Source organism: Aspergillus ruber, assembly GCF_000600275.1.
Source record: "Aspergillus ruber CBS 135680 unplaced genomic scaffold scaffold00003, whole genome shotgun sequence".
NCBI classification, from domain to species: Eukaryota; Fungi; Ascomycota; class Eurotiomycetes; order Eurotiales; family Aspergillaceae; genus Aspergillus; species Aspergillus ruber.
The window spans coordinates 1102106-1120447 of record NW_024467299.1 but is presented as its reverse complement, the minus strand read 5'-3'; the positions used below and the strand labels follow the sequence as shown (position 1 = coordinate 1120447).

Below are 18342 nucleotides of genomic sequence, written 5' to 3'. Positions count from 1 at the left end.
CCTTCCCGATCTTCTCCTATTCTCGGCTTCCTGCGCGATCGGTAAACCCATCCCCGAAGTCTCGACTCTCCCATCATTACCCGAAGTCAAGAAAGAGGCTCAACAAAATAGTTCACCATGTCATTCAGCAGCAATCGCGGTGAGCGAGGGCACAAGAGTTATTTCGCCAGCGTAAGTTCTCCTTTCCTTTCTTTTTTTCTTTCTTTCTTTCTTTTTTTTTTTTTTTTTTTTTTTTTTTTTTTTTTTTTTTTTTTGGTTTTTACTATGTTGTCTCCCGTCCCGTCGCGAGCTAGATTTACGGCTTTATGATCGGGCATGTCATGTCATTTGTTTCCTTGCACAAATTGCTGTCACTTCGAGTGGGATCCAATCATTCCCCATGTTTCTCGTGATCGAGGAGGGATCTTCGATTCCGGCATCCGATTGTCGGAACGCCCAGCCTTGATAAAGCAGTGACAAAGATGTTGGGCATGGATTTCCCCGTATCAGTTCATTATTTTTCTGTTTTACAGCCTAAAAGGAAGCTTTCTGGAAATGTTGTCGAAAGGATGCTCACCATCGAGAATTTTACAGTCAGATGACACAAAAATCTGTGTTGTCATGGTTGGCCTTCCGGCCAGAGGCAAGAGTCTCATAGCCGGAAAGGCGATGCGGTATCTCGCCTGGGTTGGTATTCCCGCTCGTGTGTTCAACGTCGGCAGTTATCGTCGGCATAACACGCCGCAGCCATCGGCCAAGTTCTTCGAACCTCACAATGAGGAAGGGGAGAAAATGAGGCGAGCTGCCGCTGAGGCTGCAGTATCCGACATGCTTGCCTGGTTCCGAAAAGGTCAAGGTGTCGTTGCCATCCTCGATGCCACCAATTCGACCAGGGAACGACGCCAGTGGATTTATGAATCCTGCGAGAAGGAAAATGTTGAAACCTTGTTCGTCGAGTCGACATGTGACGATGAGGAGGTCATTATGAACAACATCCTCGAAGTCAAAACCACCTCTCCGGATTACAAGGGTCAGGATCCCGAGATGGCTGCGCTCGATTTCCGCACTCGTATCCGGAACTACGAGCAGGTTTATGAAACCATCGACGAGAACGAGAAGCATTACACCTATGTCAAGCTCATCAATGTCGGCTCCACCGTTATCATCAATCAGATCAAGGACTATTTGTCGAGTCGGTTGGTCTACTATATCCAAAACCTTCATATCAAACCACGTTCGATCTGGCTCTCTCGTGTAAGTGATTACTCAAAAGAAGCGAAAGAAAGCCAAAGCATATGCTAATCTCGATCCCAGCACGGAGAATCGGAGTACAACCTGGTTGGAAAAATCGGCGGTGATTCCAGCATTTCTGAGCGGGGCGAGGCTTACGCCAAAGCTCTCCCTGAACTCATGCGAAAATCTGGATATCCGCCCAATACGAAGATTGTCATTTGGACTTCGACCTTGAAGCGTACGATCCAGACTGCTCGTCATCTGGTAGGTCAGCCGGGCTTTGGGAAACTGGAATGGAAGGCACTTGACGAGCTTGACTCTGGTGTTTGCGATGGCCTGACCTACAAGGATATTGCCGACCAATATCCCGAGGACTTCGCGGCACGTGACGAAGACAAGTATAACTACCGTTACCGAGGCGGAGAGTCTTACCGTGATGTAGTTATTCGTCTGGAGCCCATTATCATGGAGCTGGAGCGCAGTGAGAACGTCATCATCGTCACTCATCAAGCTGTGCTACGTTGCATCTATGCCTACTTCCTCAATACCCCTCAAGAGCAAAGCCCGTGGATGGAAGTTCCTCTTCATACGTTGATCAAGCTCACTCCTCGTGCGTACGGAACGGAAGAGCAACGCTTCAAGGCCGATATTCCGGCAGTATCCACCTGGCGTGGCAAGGGTACTTCTGCACACCACCAGGAGTTCCCGTCGGATCCCCAGAAATGATGGAGTGGCTATTCGAACATACATTCAACCCGATGCGCTGTGTAATTACATGTGACTCGACCTTACACTTGCAGGCTGTGCCTTGTCAGTTATTTCATTTCCGAGTGTCGTTCTATTCGTCAAAATACGTTGCATAAATGCCCTTTTGGGTATCTCCATCCATCTACGGCATACCCTACCTCATTTCAACTTGACTATACTCCGGGTTTTTATAATCGATCAACATCCTTTACCTCTTATATTACGCTACCTGCCCTCTCCCGTCCCGTGAATAACCACTCTTTACCTCCTGTCCATCAACTACTTCGGCATTGAATGAAAACCGAGGCGTTTGGAAAATACGTTTTTCTGAGTTTGGTGGCGTGTCCCCTTCGAAAATGTCTATTCTCAAAAAGCATACATAAGTAAATATCATAGTAGCACTTACATTGCATAATATTACTTTCATATTGATTTCTCTGCAATAGTACCGGTGGTAAACTGTAGTCCCTTTGCTTGCCTATGATCTCATAGCCCCTATCGATAAACCAGCTGACTAAAACCTGACTAACACCGCGATAACCAGCGTCCGCCGATCGGGAACAACTACAAGCAGCAGACGGCAGCACGAATAGCTGAGCGTTTCGGCTTTGATATTCTTGCTGGACATGATTGTATCTTGTGCCTGGAACGGGTGAACAGGCGTGAGAATAACCGAGGTGCATTGGCACAGTATGTTGTCTGCTTTCACGGCTCGGCCTCTCGTCGAGCTCAAGCAGCGGGACAAGTCCAGAATCGAATCGGTCCTCGCATACGGCGATCGACTCCTCGTGGGGCTGAACAATGGCAATCTACGAATATACCGCATAAACGAAGTTTCTTACGATGAGGAGGGTACCGCCAACACCAACGGCGGGGTCCAACACCACGAAGGAGGCGAAGGAGATACGGTCAAGAAGGGCGATGATGGAGTTAGGCCCGCAACAGCAAGTTCACCTCGGGCTACGATACCAAAGACGAAACCAACCGACCTCCTACGCGAAATTGAGAAGTTCTCCCGGTACAAAATCGAGCAACTGGCCCTGATCAAGGAGGCCAAGCTGCTCGTCTCGTTATCGGGCGGCTACGTGTCGATCCACGACCTGCAGACGTACGAATTGCACGAGCAGCTCACCAAGACGAAAGGCGCGACAACGTTTGCCATTACCTCGAATATCGTGAATGATCCCGAGACTGGCGTGCCATCGATCGTGTCTCGGGTTGCGGTCGCTGTCAAGAGGAAGATACTGCTGTGGACATGGCGGGATATGGAGCCGGAGAAAGATACAGCGGAGATGGTTCTGGTTAGTGGGATTAAAACACTTACTTGGATATCTGGGACGAAGCTGGTAGCTGGTCTTGGATCGAATTTCGTTATGGTGGACCTTGAGAGTTCATCGGTCACAGAGCTTGTTGGGCCGGGGAGTATTGGAGGTCTGGGTGGTCAGGAGACTGGGCGGTTAGCTGGTGTTGGGGCTGCTAGTATGAGTTACATTGGGATGAGTGGGATGGGTCCGAAGCCTCTCTCTACGAGACTCAATGAAGGGCAGATACTGCTGGCAAAGGACATCAACACGCATTTCATCGACGCAGATGGCAATTCGCTGGGTCGAAGACAAATACCGTGGAGCCATGCACCAGCAGATATCGGATACACGTATCCATTCCTACTTGCGCTGCATGATGCGTCCAAGGGTGTGCTGGAAGTGAGGAATCCGGAAACTCAGTCGCTGCTTCAGTCCGTCTCGTTGCCATCAGCCAATCTCATGCATATCCCCCAGCCTACGATCAGCCTGGCCCATGCCGGAAAGGGGTTTTTGATTGCTAGTGATCGGGTTATCTGGAGGATGGAAGCTCTGAGCTACGATACGCAGATCGACACTCTAGTTGAGAAGGGGTACCTGGACGAAGCAATCAGTTTGCTTGCCATGCTTGAGGATGCACTTCTAAAGGATAAACCCGGCCGGCTACGCCAAATAAAGCTCGAAAAGGCCGAGGGCCTGTTCAACGTCAGGAAATATCGGCAAGCGATGGACCTCTTCACGGAAGTTTCGGCTCCTCCAGAAACTGTTATTAGACTCTATCCTAAGTTGATTGCTGGCGACCTCTCCATCATCGTCGAAGAGGAGGAATCCGAGGATAGCGGATCGGAAGGCTCACCCAAGCCGGAGAACCAGAATAATGCGACTTCCGAAGATGCTACAAGCCCTACCAGACTGACGCACGCTCCATCCATGAGGTCCATTCTCCGAACAAGAACTGACGGCTTCGATGACGCGGGTAGCATCCGTAGCAAGCCTGTCGAGGAAGACAAGCGTCTAGAAGGAAAAGACCTCAAACTCGCCGTTCGCGAACTCCAGGCGTACCTTGCTGACGTCCGGAGGAGGTTTCAGCGATTCCTCAACCCTGATGGCTCACTCAAGGTCCCGGATCCGCCAACTAACGCTGCGGAAGATGAGTTCACTGATTCCGTCGTGAAATTGCTCGACTTCTCGCGAGATGAGCGAGAGGAAATTTTCGCCGAGAAACTTCGGGAGAAGGCAAGGCTCGTGGACACGACTCTATTCCGGGCACACATGTTCGCGACGCCCTCCTTGGCTGGCTCGCTATTCCGCATCGCAAACTTCTGCGACCCAGACGTCGTAATGGAACGACTAGAGGAAACTGGCCGCTATAACGACCTTATTGACTTCCTCTACGGCAAAAGGATGCATCGTCAAGCTCTCGAGCTCCTGCGGAAATTCGGCCAAGCAGAAACAGAAGACGAGTCAGTTCCGCAACTGCATGGACCTAAGAGATTAGTCGGATATCTGCAGAACCTGCCTCCAGCGAAAATCGATCTCATTCTCGAGTTTGCGGAGTGGCCAGTGCGAGAGGATCCTGAGCTGGGGATGGAGATTTTCGTGGCGGACACTGAAAATGCAGAGACGTTGCCTCGACATCAGGTCCTGGAATTTCTTGAGAAGATTGACATTGCCCTGGCTGTTCAGTACCTCGAGCATATCATTGGGGAGCTGAATGATACGACGCCAGACTTGCATTTCAAACTCTTGCTTCATTATTTGGATCGTCTGAACAAAGGGGAATTTGCGGGTGACGACGACCGTGCCGAATGGCACAACAGGTTCTTGAAGACGCTTAGATCGAGCTCGCAGTATTCTCCGGCTAAGATGCTTGATCGGCTGGATCGGAATGGTAGGCGATTCATCCAAGGATGCAATATTTGGTTTGCTAACTGTGCTAGATCCTGAGTTCTTCGAAGCGAGAGCCATTGTGTTTAGCAAGATGGGACAACATAAACAGGCTTTGGAGATTTACGTGTTTAAACTTGAGGACTACGCCAAAGCAGAAGAGTATGTCATCCAGCCAATGGGTATCTTCAGGATCGCCGGTTGACCACTACAGGTACTGTAACCACGTTCACAAGGAGGACATAGCCACGAAAGAAGCTACGCTCGATGGGGAAAAAGACGAAGCAAAAGAGGAACCCTCGTCAATTCATCTGACATTGTTAGGTCTCTATCTCGCCCCACCCTATGGAAATAAACCACAATATGGACCCGCGCTCGAGATACTCGCAAAGCACGGATCCCGTCTCCCTCCCAGTTCCGCCCTAGATCTCATCCCCAAATCACTACCGGTCAAAGAACTAGAGTTCTACTTCAAAGGCCGTATGCGAGCCGCCAATTCCAAGTTCAACGAAAGCAGGATTGTGGCGAGCTTGCAGAAAGTCCAAAACGTCAAGGCGCAGGCGCAATTGCTGGTCGGCGAGGGCATTGACCCGAAGTCTTCGAGGTCGAGGCATGTTACTGTGACGGAGGAGAGGATTTGTGGAATATGCCACAAGCGGCTTGGAGGAAGTGTGATTAATGTGTTTCCAGAGTAAGTCTTCCTTGTATTATGCACATAGATGCCCGCTAATGAATCACAGTAACACGGTTGTTCATCTCGGTTGTGCGAATCGACTGTCGACGACTACCTCATGACAATACTCTGCATTTTGCATTTGTTGGTTTTGGACATATGTTGCATTTTTTCTGTTTTATCTCTTTTCTTTCTCTTATGACCTCTGTCCGTGATGAGGTTCGGGCAGAGCGGCGGGATGTTTTTCTGCGATTTGATACCCCAGGATAGCGATATCCAAGGATCCGAAGATGTTGTGTGCGATGGTGTTACCGTTGTGGTACTCCGTATAATTGATAGTCGATATTCCGAATGTCTATATAACGAGAATACCGGGTAATCTCGCAATGCATGACCGTTATGAACCTGCGTAACCTCAAGCATCCTCCTCCACATTTTCCTCTCCATAGTTTTCTTCCTCCTTGGCTTCTTTCTCCGATTCCTTCCTCCCTTGTGCCTCCGCAGCCTTCTTATCCTCTTCCATGCGCTCCGTCAGGAACACATTGATTTCGTCCTGCAATTTCGGAACCAACTGTCTCAGTTCTCCCAGATAGGCCACCTTGGACGACGTGTTGGAGGGTACCGGGGCTGGGGAAAGGTCGTGTTGGAAGGTCTGGGTCTGGGTGGAGGGTTGAGGGGAGGTGTAGATGGCGTGCAGGTGGTTTCTGGTAGAGGTCGACATGGCGATTAAAACGAGAATACTCGACTATCTGTATAGTATGGTTTCTCACTTCCTAGTGTTGCGTGGTGTGGAATAGTGTGGTGGTCGGCGCAGTAGTGAAAAAAGCCTCGGGCGGGGTGTGTCGGCGTTTAATGAAAGGGAAACGTTCCAGACGGAGTGCTAAACAGCGATCGATCGTCGTGATGGGCGTCCTTGGCTACTCTCTCCCCAGGACAACAATCAACAATCATACTGTCTTTTCCAGACAACAACAACTACAACAACGAAACATGCGCTCCTTAACCCGGTCGCGGTAACACTGTCCAACGTCTCAACATCATCGTCTCACCCTCTCTCCTTGGTTCCCTCCGCCCCGTTCCAAACTTCCATTTCCGCCACTTCGCTATGAACACGCTGCGATTCTCGGGCTCTCCGGAGCATCCCTCCAGAGCAGCCCAGATTCCCTCTCGTCCCTCCTTCGAAGATGAATTGGGCGCTGCGGGTTCGTCCGGAAGCGATGCATCTTCGCTTGCGTCCAACGTGACGACCGTCTCGGCCGTCAACCACAACAGCAGCACCAGCAACATTCCTGGCACAGCCACCGCGTCCCGACCCCCTCGAACCTCCTCGATAACGACCACCAGCACCACCAGCAGCAATACCTCCTCGTCCGCTGCCAACCCGTCCGTGCGACCAGTCGCCAACATGCCGCAAAATGAGCCGTTGGGTCGGAAACCCACCACGTTAGGGCGAGAGAGGGCCGAGATCCAACGGCATCGGTCTCGGCATCACTCCCAAGGGTTTTTCGAGCCGTCGCTCCCGACAGCCTCGTCGACAGATGCTACGATTTCCGCGTCGAGGATCGCCGCTCAGGCGGCGATGCAGCAGCAGCAGCAACAACAACAACAACAACAACAACAACAACAACAACAACAGCAGCAGCAGCAACAGCAGTATCAGCAGTCGTCTGCCCAACATCCCCCGAGACGGCCGCAGGCGATCTCCCAGGAGTCGGAAGATAGTGTATCGAGGAATAGGAGGACAGGGAGCGACTCGCCTCCTCCCCCGCCGCCGCCGTCGTTATTAGCTGCCCCAAACATCACGCCGGGACCGTCATATCAGAATGGACTAGTCGGGGGAAATACAAATGTTGCTACGACGGCGGCCAATGTCGCATTTCCCAGGAGTCCCGGGTTACAGCCTCCAGGGATGCCTGCGGAGCCTGTCCCTGAGAAGGAACAAAAACAGAAGGGCGAGAAGAAGAAAAGGTTATTCTCGAAACCTAAGCATATTGGGATCAGTCGGGACAAGGATCCGTTCAAGGATCGGGGTATGCCGTCGCCCAGCAAGATGAGCTTTGCTAGTGCCAGTGGGTTGTCGAGGATTGTCAGCACGTCGACGCCTGCTTTACCTGATACGCCGGCGTTGCCGTCGAATAACCCGTCTATGTACAATTTGTCGAATGGATCTGCGTCCACGGTTGTACCGGCTGATAAGCCCACGTCCGGTGAGGAGAAGAAGGACAAGGAGAAGGAGAAGGATAAAGACAAGGAGAAGGACAAGGATAAAGAGAAACATAAGCATCACTTCCTGTCGCGGCAGAAGCTGAAGCTGAAAGATCGCGTTGACGAACATCGCCATCTGCCCTTGTCGTCAGCATGGAGTAATTCGAAGCCATCAGATCCGAACGCTCCTCAGTCGCTCTACTCGTTTGTTCCTCAGTCACCCGGTACTGTCTCTACTACATTCGGTAAGTCAGTCAGTGGCCTTGACATTCTCCATGGAGGACGGGCTCTACGTGAAAAGAAAAAAGAAGAAAAGGCATTAGCGGAATCAGAGCTGGTTGACGGGCTTGTAAATGCAACAGGCAGTAATGGTACTCCCGCTGTTTTTCCTGGTCCTTCATCCCTTGGGAGTTCGACGGGGATTCTCGCGGAAGCCGCTCTCAGAGAGACACTGCAGGGGTTCGGTTTGAATAACATGACTCCTGAAGATGCATGGGACTTTTTGAAAGCGAAGCTCCTTGTCATATTTGACGGGGAGGATGTGCGGATTGCGATTGAAGATCTGAACAAACTGGTTCTGATTCACATCCAACGATGCGTGCAAAAACGCACGCCGACTGCGATAATCGACGACCTGCGCGAGCTACTAGATACGGGATTCGCGTCGTTAAACCACAACTTGAGCGGTGTTCCGGATGAGAAGCTGGTTCCTCATTTGGTACAGATATGGATGCTCACTTTTGGCACGATCCTCCCGTTTATACAAGCGGTTTTCCTTCCTCTGGATCTGGAGTTCAAGGGATGCGGGTCCGTGATGAGTCTGCGGGAAGCCAACGAGTTCTGGAGCGGGACGTCCATGAACGGGATACCATACGGTCCGCCAGGAGGTGTGCTGGAAGTTCGCAACCTCGTCCTGACCGCGTTCCGCGACATGGTGATTATCTGTCGCTACGAGACCCTGCTCAACACATTTTCTCGATTAAGTCTCGATAGCATCAACCTAGGCAACTCGGGTCTCAGCGTAACAACAGCGAAGAGCAGCACCACCAGCGGACGACCAGGGACAGCGACATCACTAGATGCAGGCTTCGGAAGCTACAGTTCTCAGTCGTCAACACTCCTCAATGCCGCCGCCGGCAGCTACTCATCCGACTCAATGAGCATGGGCGACAACCGCAGCCGCGCAGCATCAAACACCTCCTCAAACCCAGACCAATTGATCTTCCAATCCTTCTCCTCTCCTGCCCCACGGCCAACCATCATCCACCGCTCATCCTCAGCACCAGACACCTCCCACCTCATCACCGAGACAGTAGGCCGCATGCTGCAATGCGTCAGCGTGCTCGCCAGTGTGCAAACCGGCGACGAGCCACAAGAGCGAATCGAGGTTCTCAGCAAAGCGCTTAAGCACAACTGGCTCGGCCGGGGCCGAACAGGACGGGATCGACGGGGGTTTGTGGGGGCTAAGGTCCGGCCTACCGCCGTGGCAAGGACTAATAGTGATGATTCTACGAAAGATGCGAGACTTGGCGAATTGGGATTGGGCATGCAGGGCCGGCGTCGGGAAATGGTTATTTGATGACTTTTTTTTTTGATTTTATATTTGCATTATTTGCGGTCTTGTGTTGCGGAATGAAATTTATTCCTTTATTTGTTGATACATGGAGATACCTCTTAGCATGAATGGACTGTTGTTCTTGCATTGACAATCATCTTTCGTTCCAGGGTTAATCCAATCCGGCCCAATACAGCGGTCAAGTCGTACAGAACCCTGCATCTTCGATTACTCTCCATCCTTGACCACCACCGCATCTGAAACACCTCCATTGACCTTACTCAACTCTTTAAATTTCTTCTGTAGAGTAGTAATCGGATACTTATTCCCACTCCTTGCCTCAATCCCCTCAGCAATCCTCTGCCATTTCTCAAGTTCTTGCTTATGTTCAATATCCTTCTTGAGCTCGAACAGAATCGGGCCCTACCAATCCAACCATACTCATCAGCCTCAACCTCAAGACACGCGGAAAAAGAGAGAAGGGAGAAGGGGAATACATACATCACCCTCCTCAAACCCCACCAAATTCGCTTTAATCCGCGCATACCTCGACCGCAGCCCAGCACCCAACGTCATCCCCGTGCTATCCTCAAGTGTCTTTGTGATTTCAGACCATGGCTTGTCCTCATCTTTTAGGCGAATGAGCAGTTTGTCTTCTGGGCTTGCTTGTTCGTAGGTGGTGGGGATAGGGCCGAGGCCGGGGGGTCTTTTAGTGGGGGATTTAAGTTTGAGGTTGGACTTTTTGCTGGGGGTTCCATGACCGTGGCCCTGTTCAGACTCGGGGTTGTCGGCTTTGTCGTTGAATGTGGTCTTTCCGCGGGCTCGTTTGCGAGGAGTCGTAGATGGGGTTTGGGTTGGAATGGGGAGGTTAGTCTGTTGATACAGAAGTTAGTTGGCATATCTTGAGTCACTAGGGGAATTTTGAATGGCTTTCTCCGTCCTCTGTTCTGACTGTGGTCATGGTGAGTTCGTTTAAGTCGGGGTTCTGCTTTGCAAAAAGGATGTCCGCGTTTTCGCCGTTTATGGCTGTGAAAGACATATTCCTTGAGAAGTTCAGCTTGGATCGCTGTTGTTGAGTAGAAGGAGTGTGAGGAGGAGTCTATAAAACAGGTAGCCAAGTTAAGGGAGAGAGTTAAGGTACTACTGAGGTGATAAGTCCACAGTGAATGAGGCAAGCTCCATCATACTGTACTGGGCAACCGGAAATTACCATTACTTGCTCTTGGTATTGAAAGTGACACTATTCTACTAAAACTAGATACACACAAGCCTTTCTCATACTCATTTCACAACTTCCATTAATCTTCAAATCCATCAATGCCTTACACAACTTTAAACACACCCTCATCAACCCCTGGCTCCTCTTCACCATACTCCTCCTCATCCGCCGCAACTTTCAACAAATTAGCAATACGGAAGAGGTTCCTATTTATAGAACGCAACAGGATGTGCCTTTCACCTGGACTAGGCAGCATCAGAAGGCCTTCAAGGAACTGAAGAGATGGTTAACTGATGCCCCAGTACTGCGACACTATCATCCTGAACTGGAAACAAAGTTAGAAACTGATGCATCAAATGGGGTGGTAGCTGGAATACTCTCGCAGAAGCACGGAGATCTCTGACACCCAGTGGCTTACTATTCCAAGAACATGTCCGACGCGGAGCGCAACTATGAGATCCATGACAAGGAGATTTTGGCCATCATTCGTGCATTGCAGGAGTGGCGAGCTGAGCTAGAAGGACTGCAACTTCGAGAGCGTTTCAACATATATACTGACCATCGCGCCCTGGAATATTTCATGACTACTAAGAAGTTGAATGCACGACAAACCCGGTGGGCGGAGTTCCTTTCCCGGTTTTACTTCCTAATCCACTACCGTCCCGGCCGAGAGAATACCTTGGCTGATGCCCTAAGTCGACCCAGCACAGAAGTGCAGAAAAAGGATGGTTATTGCCAACAGATTTTGTTAAAAGCAGAAACCGTTGAACAGCGAATGGAAACCAACCAGGTCAACGAATTTGCTGAAGCCCATGCTATCAATGCGCTTGAGCCCACTCTACAAGTTGTGGACCAAGTGCTCAGTGCGAACCGGAACTCTACTACAGCGGAAGAACATCGCGAGAGAGCTCGGGCAGGAAAGGATGATTGGAATCTGCAAGATGGTCTACTACTGAAAGGAAACCAATTGTTTGTTCCTAATGATGACCCTGAGCTCCGCACCTGTCTGCTTAATGAAGTGCATGCACAAGTATCAACTGCACATCCAGGAAGAACAATAATCCAACAGTTCATCAAAACACGATACTACTGGCAAACTTGGAGACAAGATGTGGAGAGATATGTACAGAATTGCTCAAAGTGCCGGAGAACTGCGAATCCCCTTGATCATGCTCCTGGACTGCTCCAACCTTTGCCCATTGCAGAGCGGCCCTGGCAGCATATATCTATGGATTTTCGCTCCTTCCCAGCTGACAAGAGAGGATTTTATGCCGCACTAGTAATTGTGGGTTGATTTAGCAAGAGACCCATCAGCATTCCCTGCAAAAAGACTGCCACCTCTGAAGATGTTGCACGAATGTTCATTGAGTACATTTACCGCCATAGAGGGCCTCCATCGACTATTGTATCCGACTGTGGACCCCAATTCGTGTCGGCATTTTGGAATGAGTTTTGTCGAATTCTTCGAGCGAAGCTGAAGCTTTCCATGGCCTATAATGCTCAAACCAATGGACAGACTGGGATTGTGAATCAGCATATTATCAACCGTCTAAGACCCTTCATCAACCGCTACCAAGATAACTGGTCTGAACTACTACCCTTGATTGACTTCGCCGCGGCTGCACTACCTTCAGAATCTACAGATGCGTCTCCATTCCTCATTGACTGTGGATACGAGCCTCGAACTTCATTTGACTGGAACCCGGTCGGTGGAAGCCTCCCCCGGGATGAGGGTTAGCCGACAACGAGTCCAAGAAGCCGTCAAAAGAATGGAGAAGACATGGATAGCCGTGGGCAATCAGATTAAACAAGCTCAGGACCAGCAGAAAAAGCAAGCAGATCGCCAACGTCGCCCTGTTGACTTTGGTGTGGGTGATAAGGTGTGGCTCTCCCTTCGCCACTATCAAACAGACCGACCGAACAAGAAGCTTGATAGCCAGATGGCTAGGCCCTTCACAATACTCGAACAAGTAGGTAAATCCTACCGATTAGAGCTCCCTGGCTCAATGAAAATACACCCTGTGTTTTCACCTGACAAACTACGACGGGCAGCATATGACCCCTTGCCTGGACAGGTGACTGAGCCTCCAGAACCAATTGTGGTGGCCGATGGACAGGAATGGGAAGCGGAAGAGGTGCTTGCTTCACGTCTATGTCGACGTCAGTTGCAGTATTAGGTGAAGTGGATAGGATTTGACAAGGATCGAACTTGGTATCCAGCCACCAACTTCAAGGGATCCCCACATCGAATACGTGACTACCATCAAAGATACCCTGATCATCCAGGTCCACCACGTCGACTACAGGAATGACTTAAGGCCTGGGAGAAAGGAGTCGATGGGATTGAAGACCACCCTGATGATAACTCAGCTGCATAGAGTCTGGGGACAGACTCCACATAAGAAGGGGGGTTATGTAACGGCTCAGCCCAGCGCCTTCGTCAGCAAACATCATCAACACGGCAAACAATATCATGGAAGCAATCAAGACAAAAAGCTGCTTAGCGAGACCACACACAACCATATGGGACTTCTTCATGTAAATAGACTTGCCTCTATTTTTCTTTTCTTCTCCAGATTCGATATTTTCGTCGATGGCTACTAGTTGGTTTAGATAGGAATATCAATTCGTTAATATCTTCTAGCTATTGAGCCCGTGACAGGTGCCCTATCACATTATTTAAATAACCACTACAGTGAGTCTTGCACCGCTCGCTCCTTCCACAATCCTTCGCACTTGCCAGGTGACTATGGCAATGACGCTCTTCCCTTGTTTTGATTACCGCTGGATATTTCAGAACATCTTGAGCAGATACAAATGATGCAAATGGATAACAATATCTATAAGTTTGGGATCTGATCCATTCTTAACTGTTGAAAGTAAACCGACAACCTAAGAACCTTTCACATCCACGAATAATCCAGTGCCCTGTTTGTCGCTTTGAACAATTGCGGTAAGCCTGAATCTGTATTATGAAGCTCTGCTCCAATATGTGACCTCATCTCATAGTGACTTACAGAAAGTTTTCAACGCGATGACTCTTCTCCCTCCCGAGCAATTGAGGTCCATAGCCTCAACGCTGGCGCAAAGACTGGATACATTGCAGATTGACTATGCAATCATGGGCGGTGCTGCTGTCTGCCTTTTGACCCATGACCCAAATCGAAGGACAGAAGATGTGGATTTAGTGATCCATGTGGATCAGCGCCAGATTACAGCGGATCGGCTAACCACCCAGCTTCTCACATCATTTCCATCTGATTTCGGTCCAGTTAACCAGTTTTGTCACATCATCCCGGCTTAGACTCTGCTTGCCGGGAGGCAAGGAGCAACTGGTGGAACTTGAGGTATTTGATTACCAAAGCTGGCCACAGCGGCCTCAGTACAATCTCCAGACTGCTAGCCAAAGGACATTGACTATCAATAGATATCCGGTCAAGAAATTCAGTCCTCAATGGATTCTGCGTGAGAAAATTTTGTCACAGTATCAGCGACAGGGCCCAAAGCACAGACTGATATTCGTGATCTGGAACGCTTGATCATTTTCGCTGTACCTGGCACGCCGGAACTCGACTTCAGTCATATTGAAAAGTTGAAAGCTGCATTGGCAGATCTACTGAAAAATTGTCCAGGAATGTGACAGGCCCTAAAGCAAAAGATCAATTGCCCAGCAATCTTCAACAACTGGTACGCCCTATTGTCGTCCTTGTCAGAATGAATACTAATTGGGGCTTATGTAGATGCTATGGAGGCGACTTGTGGCATGGCTTTTGAGATACGTACTTATTCCATGTCTCACTATTTAAACTACCATGTCTGAAAGGCTCACACTGTTGCTAGCTCTGTTGCTTCCGCTTGACTTTCTACTGTTGTTGATCCTTGATTCTACTCATTGTTCTTTCCGTCTGCGTTCATTATTCATCTATTAGTTTAAGAAACAAATGAGAAGTTTTTCTTTTCTTTTCTTTCAAAAAGTAAGCAAAAAAGGAGAAAAAGAAAAGAAAAAGAAAAATGGGACAGAAGGCCTCAATCTTTAAGCCTACCGCCAGATTGTTTGTACACACTACGGACCCTACCAACATACATTGCATAAGTTACAAATCACGCACTGGAGAATTATTTAATGCTCTATTCTTCTCATTTAAGTATCTGGGTCTTACAACTCATCGCCGACCTCCTCAAGCAGTAGAAATGTCAGGAGATAGGATTTCCCCTCATATCCACTGGCATTTCTTTTCCAGAACCAAGACGTTTTGAAACCCAGAGGTCCCATCCACCATACTGGGCCTCGTGTATCCGACCAAAGTGCGTGCTATACCATTCTACTGCCCGCTCATCCGCACAGTTATCGAGAATATCATTGTTGACTTCAAGATGGCCCCGCCTCATTGATATCCAGGCGTTTAGTAGCAACTGCCAAGACGAATATCCAACCTCCTCGATGTCATGAATAACTCCTTTAACAAAGCTCTCAACCAATACCGCTTCAAGCGGATAGAATAAGTTGCCATACACTTCATATTGCTTTGGCTGAGCCCTCTGGCTTGACGAATTTGAAGTCATGCTGAGATTGTCCAGTGGTAAATGCGCGAAGGAGTTGGGGATTAAAAATATTTGGTCCCCGCTGAACTGAAGGTGAGGCGGGAATTGGAATGATGTGCAATAACAGTCTAGGCGTTCGTAACTCTTGTTAATCTCGTCAAGGACGGCTTGCGGATCTGGGAGAGACTCCATAATTTCAGGGGCGGCCCGGCGATCAGGAGGGGCTTGAATGAATCCCGGGTCTTTGAGCTTCTGAATCGCCGTCTGATGATGTTCGTCTCGGACAACAAACATGTGATCCTGCGATGATAGTGAGAACAAGACCAAACAATAAAAGAGGAAATACTTACGCCTGCCCCAGTTGGGACACCCAAATGATACATTGCAAGCTGTCCCCACGATATGACCGGTAGAGGCTTGAGTATTTGATTGAATTCTGAAGATACGCTGTCAGGTGCGGCCTGTCGGGGATTCCTGAAAGTCTCCGCTGCAAATCTTTCTTTTTGAATATTATTTTGTATACTCTTAGTATCTTTGCCTGCGATATAGATGTCGAAATTCGATGTAGGTGAGGAGATGTGAGCAGGGTGAAAAAACGCAAGACAAAACTGTTGTCTTTTTTGTGGGTGTAGAATAGTGGCCGGATTGGACCAGGCCAAGCATTAGCAATCCAAGCACACGCTATAGCCAAGAGATTACATGCCCGAGGTCATCAACCCACCATCCAGTGGGTTCCGGGACACGCAGGGATAGAAGGAAATGAGAAAGCCGACCAGGTAGCAAAACAGGCAGCCAACAAACCCCCAGGAAGAGGCCCAAGAGAGAACTCCCTGGCATTTGCCTGTAGAGCCCGAACAGAAGCCATCACAACATGGAAGCAGAGATGGCTCACCAAAGAGCTCAGCCAACAATCTCAACGAAGTCAACGAATGTACAAGCCGCGGAAAAACTGGCAGCTCAACCCAACAGCTGCAGTTGCTCCCAAGCATCTAGCAAGCCGGTACTTTCAACTGAATTCAGGACATGCAGCCATTGGAGTATATCTACATCAAATCAAGGCCCAAGAGGATGCAACCTGCAGAGATTGTGGTTTTTCAAGGGAAACAATACACCATCTTCTCTTTGAATGCCGAAAATGGCGACACCAGCGAAACAAGCTCTACAAGGATCTGGAGATGGATGGGGGCGTGAGACCCGCTGGTGCAGAGGAACACCCACAGGGACGACTGTTAGGAGAACCCAGAGCTACCAGAGCGCTGCTAGAATTCCTGGCTAGTACTAGTGTGGCTCTACCCCGAGCACATTCTCATCAAACGGCGGAAAGGGCCCGAAGAGACAATGAATGGGGACTGGAAGCACTGGAAGAGACGATTAGAACAGGAGAAGGATAGCAGGGAGGGTAGCCTAAGCTGAATCGCCAGCTCAGGCCACACCCACTCTGCTCTGAAACACAAGGAGAGCACTCTGCTCGAATGCCCTGCGCATACAGATGGTTTGGGGAGAGGAAAAGGATCAGAAAGATTATAGAAGGAGGCTAGTGCCTCAGGAGCTTATGGGGATAAAAGACTGTAGAATAGCTACTAGCCTCAAGTCCACGAATAAGGGTCTATCATAGCTCTAGGGCTCGGTATGGACAATAAACTTGATTAAATAATAGTGGCCGGATCCGTTAAAGCAGCAACCGGTCGCTGAAACGCCGTGTGGAAATGACGCCGTAAACGGCCTCACTGGCGGTCATTGTGGGCGTCGATTTCACAGGTACTCACATTCTAGTTGTAATGTAGAATAAAGTTGAGCGAGGAGCTAGGGCTCAATGTTGTTATTGAAATGAATAAAACAAGCAACAATAGGCACTATAAATTACCTAAGTCTAGAATTAATGGTAGCATATTCCATTGTACATCAGAACTTCTGGACGTACCCAGAGCGAAATTCTGACAACTATTCAACTGATACTTTTCCTGGGGACTCGGGGCTAAACGCGGAGCAAAGCATGGTCCATGCAATTGAGAATCCCATAACAGTCCGAATACCCCATCTCGACGAAGTCCTGAATAACCCTGAAGAAAGCCTTTTTTGCCGCCCGAACAAACAACAAGTCTCCGTACAGGTACCGACGCAACCAGCTCACTTGCTTAGTTCCTTGAACTTTTTCTGTATCGCAGCTGCAGGGTACTTGTTTCCACCTTTCATTTCGACATACTCAGCAATCTTCTGCCACTTATCATGCTCCCACTTCTCTTCGAGTTCCTTTTTGCCTTGTAGGAGGTGGGATTCCTGGTTGCTTGTCAGCTTCTGTTAATGACCCGGGGAAGAAACTAGAAAGAAAGCAAAAGAGGGAACAAACTTACGTCCTCTCTCTCAAAGACTACGAAATTGGCTTTCAACTTCATATAGCGTACCCGAAGCGTGCTACCTACAAAGTTGCTTCCAGTAACCTCTTCAATCGCCTTTTGTATCTCACCCCAACCCTTCCCCTCAGTTTCCTTCATGCGCAGAATCATCCTGTCCTCTGGACTAGCCTCCTCATAGCTTGCCGGTACTGGACCCAGGACAGTCATCTTCTTGCCGGGGGGCTTTCTGGATCTCTTCGTGGGGCTTCCTTCGTCATTGTCGTTTGTTTCGGCTTCTGGGTCGGTTGAAGGTTGCTTTTTTCCGTGCGATCGTTTCTGGGGAGTGACTGGTGTTTTGGACTGTTGGATAACAGTTAGTGTTATTCAATCGTTGCTCTTTTGGGGTGTAATGGTAGGAAGACAGCTTACTACATCATTTGGCTCCTCTTTGATCTTGGAAGTCGGAGACTCAGAGGTCAAGGTGACGCCGGTAGAATCGATCGGTTCGTGCTCTGCGAATGGAAGCTCCATGTCCTCACCATTAAGCGCGGTAAAAGACATTCTTCTTGTGATATTTGATGGTTGTCGTTAGTGTCGTATGGAAGAGGAGAAGTGTATAACACAAGAAGACAGGTGAGTGAGGGTCAGCTTGACCTGGTGTTATTGAA

At 49.3% G+C, this 18342-nt stretch overlaps 8 protein-coding genes across 8 annotated transcripts; 4 read left to right on the top strand and 4 right to left on the bottom strand.

Moving 5' to 3' along the window:
* Positions 1-117: 117 nt before the first annotated feature.
* EURHEDRAFT_448049 (bifunctional nucleoside/nucleotide kinase/histidine phosphatase family protein) lies at positions 118-1938 on the top strand (the record flags this gene model as incomplete). The annotated part of the gene is made up of 3 exons (XM_040783715.1): positions 118-171; positions 574-1233; positions 1294-1938. The coding sequence occupies 3 exons, from the start codon at positions 118-120 to the stop codon at positions 1936-1938; spliced, it is 1359 nt and encodes a 452-aa protein (XP_040642395.1).
* A 713-nt stretch (positions 1939-2651) lies between these two features.
* On the top strand, positions 2652-5942 carry EURHEDRAFT_448709 (putative vacuolar morphogenesis protein AvaB; the record flags this gene model as incomplete). The annotated part of the gene is made up of 4 exons (XM_040783757.1): positions 2652-5151; positions 5201-5309; positions 5362-5838; positions 5888-5942. The coding sequence occupies 4 exons, from the start codon at positions 2652-2654 to the stop codon at positions 5940-5942; spliced, it is 3141 nt and encodes a 1046-aa protein (XP_040642394.1).
* Positions 5943-6235: 293 nt separating this feature from the next.
* EURHEDRAFT_374761 (uncharacterized protein) lies at positions 6236-6541 on the bottom strand (the record flags this gene model as incomplete). Its single annotated transcript, XM_040778679.1, has 1 exon — positions 6236-6541. One exon carries the CDS (start codon positions 6539-6541, stop codon positions 6236-6238), a length of 306 nt encoding a protein of 101 aa, XP_040642393.1.
* Positions 6542-6925: 384 nt separating this feature from the next.
* Positions 6926-9604, top strand: EURHEDRAFT_374760 (uncharacterized protein; the record flags this gene model as incomplete). Its single annotated transcript, XM_040778678.1, has 1 exon — positions 6926-9604. The coding sequence occupies one exon, from the start codon at positions 6926-6928 to the stop codon at positions 9602-9604; it is 2679 nt and encodes an 892-aa protein (XP_040642392.1).
* A 204-nt stretch (positions 9605-9808) lies between these two features.
* EURHEDRAFT_374759 (uncharacterized protein) lies at positions 9809-10619 on the bottom strand (the record flags this gene model as incomplete). The annotated part of the gene is made up of 3 exons (XM_040778677.1): positions 9809-10003; positions 10082-10453; positions 10533-10619. 3 exons carry the CDS (start codon positions 10617-10619, stop codon positions 9809-9811), a joined length of 654 nt encoding a protein of 217 aa, XP_040642391.1.
* Positions 10620-13833: 3214 nt separating this feature from the next.
* On the top strand, positions 13834-14439 carry EURHEDRAFT_512883 (uncharacterized protein; the record flags this gene model as incomplete). The annotated part of the gene is made up of 3 exons (XM_040786104.1): positions 13834-14078; positions 14104-14264; positions 14297-14439. 3 exons carry the CDS (start codon positions 13834-13836, stop codon positions 14437-14439), a joined length of 549 nt encoding a protein of 182 aa, XP_040642390.1.
* Positions 14440-14924: 485 nt separating this feature from the next.
* Positions 14925-15731, bottom strand: EURHEDRAFT_383802 (uncharacterized protein). Its single transcript, XM_040779596.1, has 2 exons — positions 15692-15731; positions 14925-15641 (listed from the first exon to the last, which is right to left on the bottom strand). Exons 1-2 carry the CDS (start codon positions 15722-15724, stop codon positions 14994-14996), a joined length of 681 nt encoding a protein of 226 aa, XP_040642389.1. The 5' UTR covers positions 15725-15731; the 3' UTR covers positions 14925-14993.
* Positions 15732-17468: 1737 nt separating this feature from the next.
* Positions 17469-18235, bottom strand: EURHEDRAFT_374756 (uncharacterized protein; the record flags this gene model as incomplete). Its single annotated transcript, XM_040778676.1, has 3 exons — positions 17469-17618; positions 17693-18034; positions 18104-18235. The coding sequence occupies 3 exons, from the start codon at positions 18233-18235 to the stop codon at positions 17469-17471; spliced, it is 624 nt and encodes a 207-aa protein (XP_040642388.1).
* Between the last annotated feature and the right edge of the window lie 107 nt (positions 18236-18342).

What these genes read in the sequence shown, in the direction of transcription:
- EURHEDRAFT_383802 (XM_040779596.1), bottom strand. Translation starts at nt 15,724, where the DNA reads ATGTATCATTTGGGTGTCCCAACTGGGGCAGGC. An exon ending in GTGTCCCAACTGGGGCAGGC is followed by an intron (nt 15,642 to 15,691) that starts GTAAGTATTTCC and finishes CTATCATCGCAG; the next exon opens with GATCACATGTTTGTTGTCCG.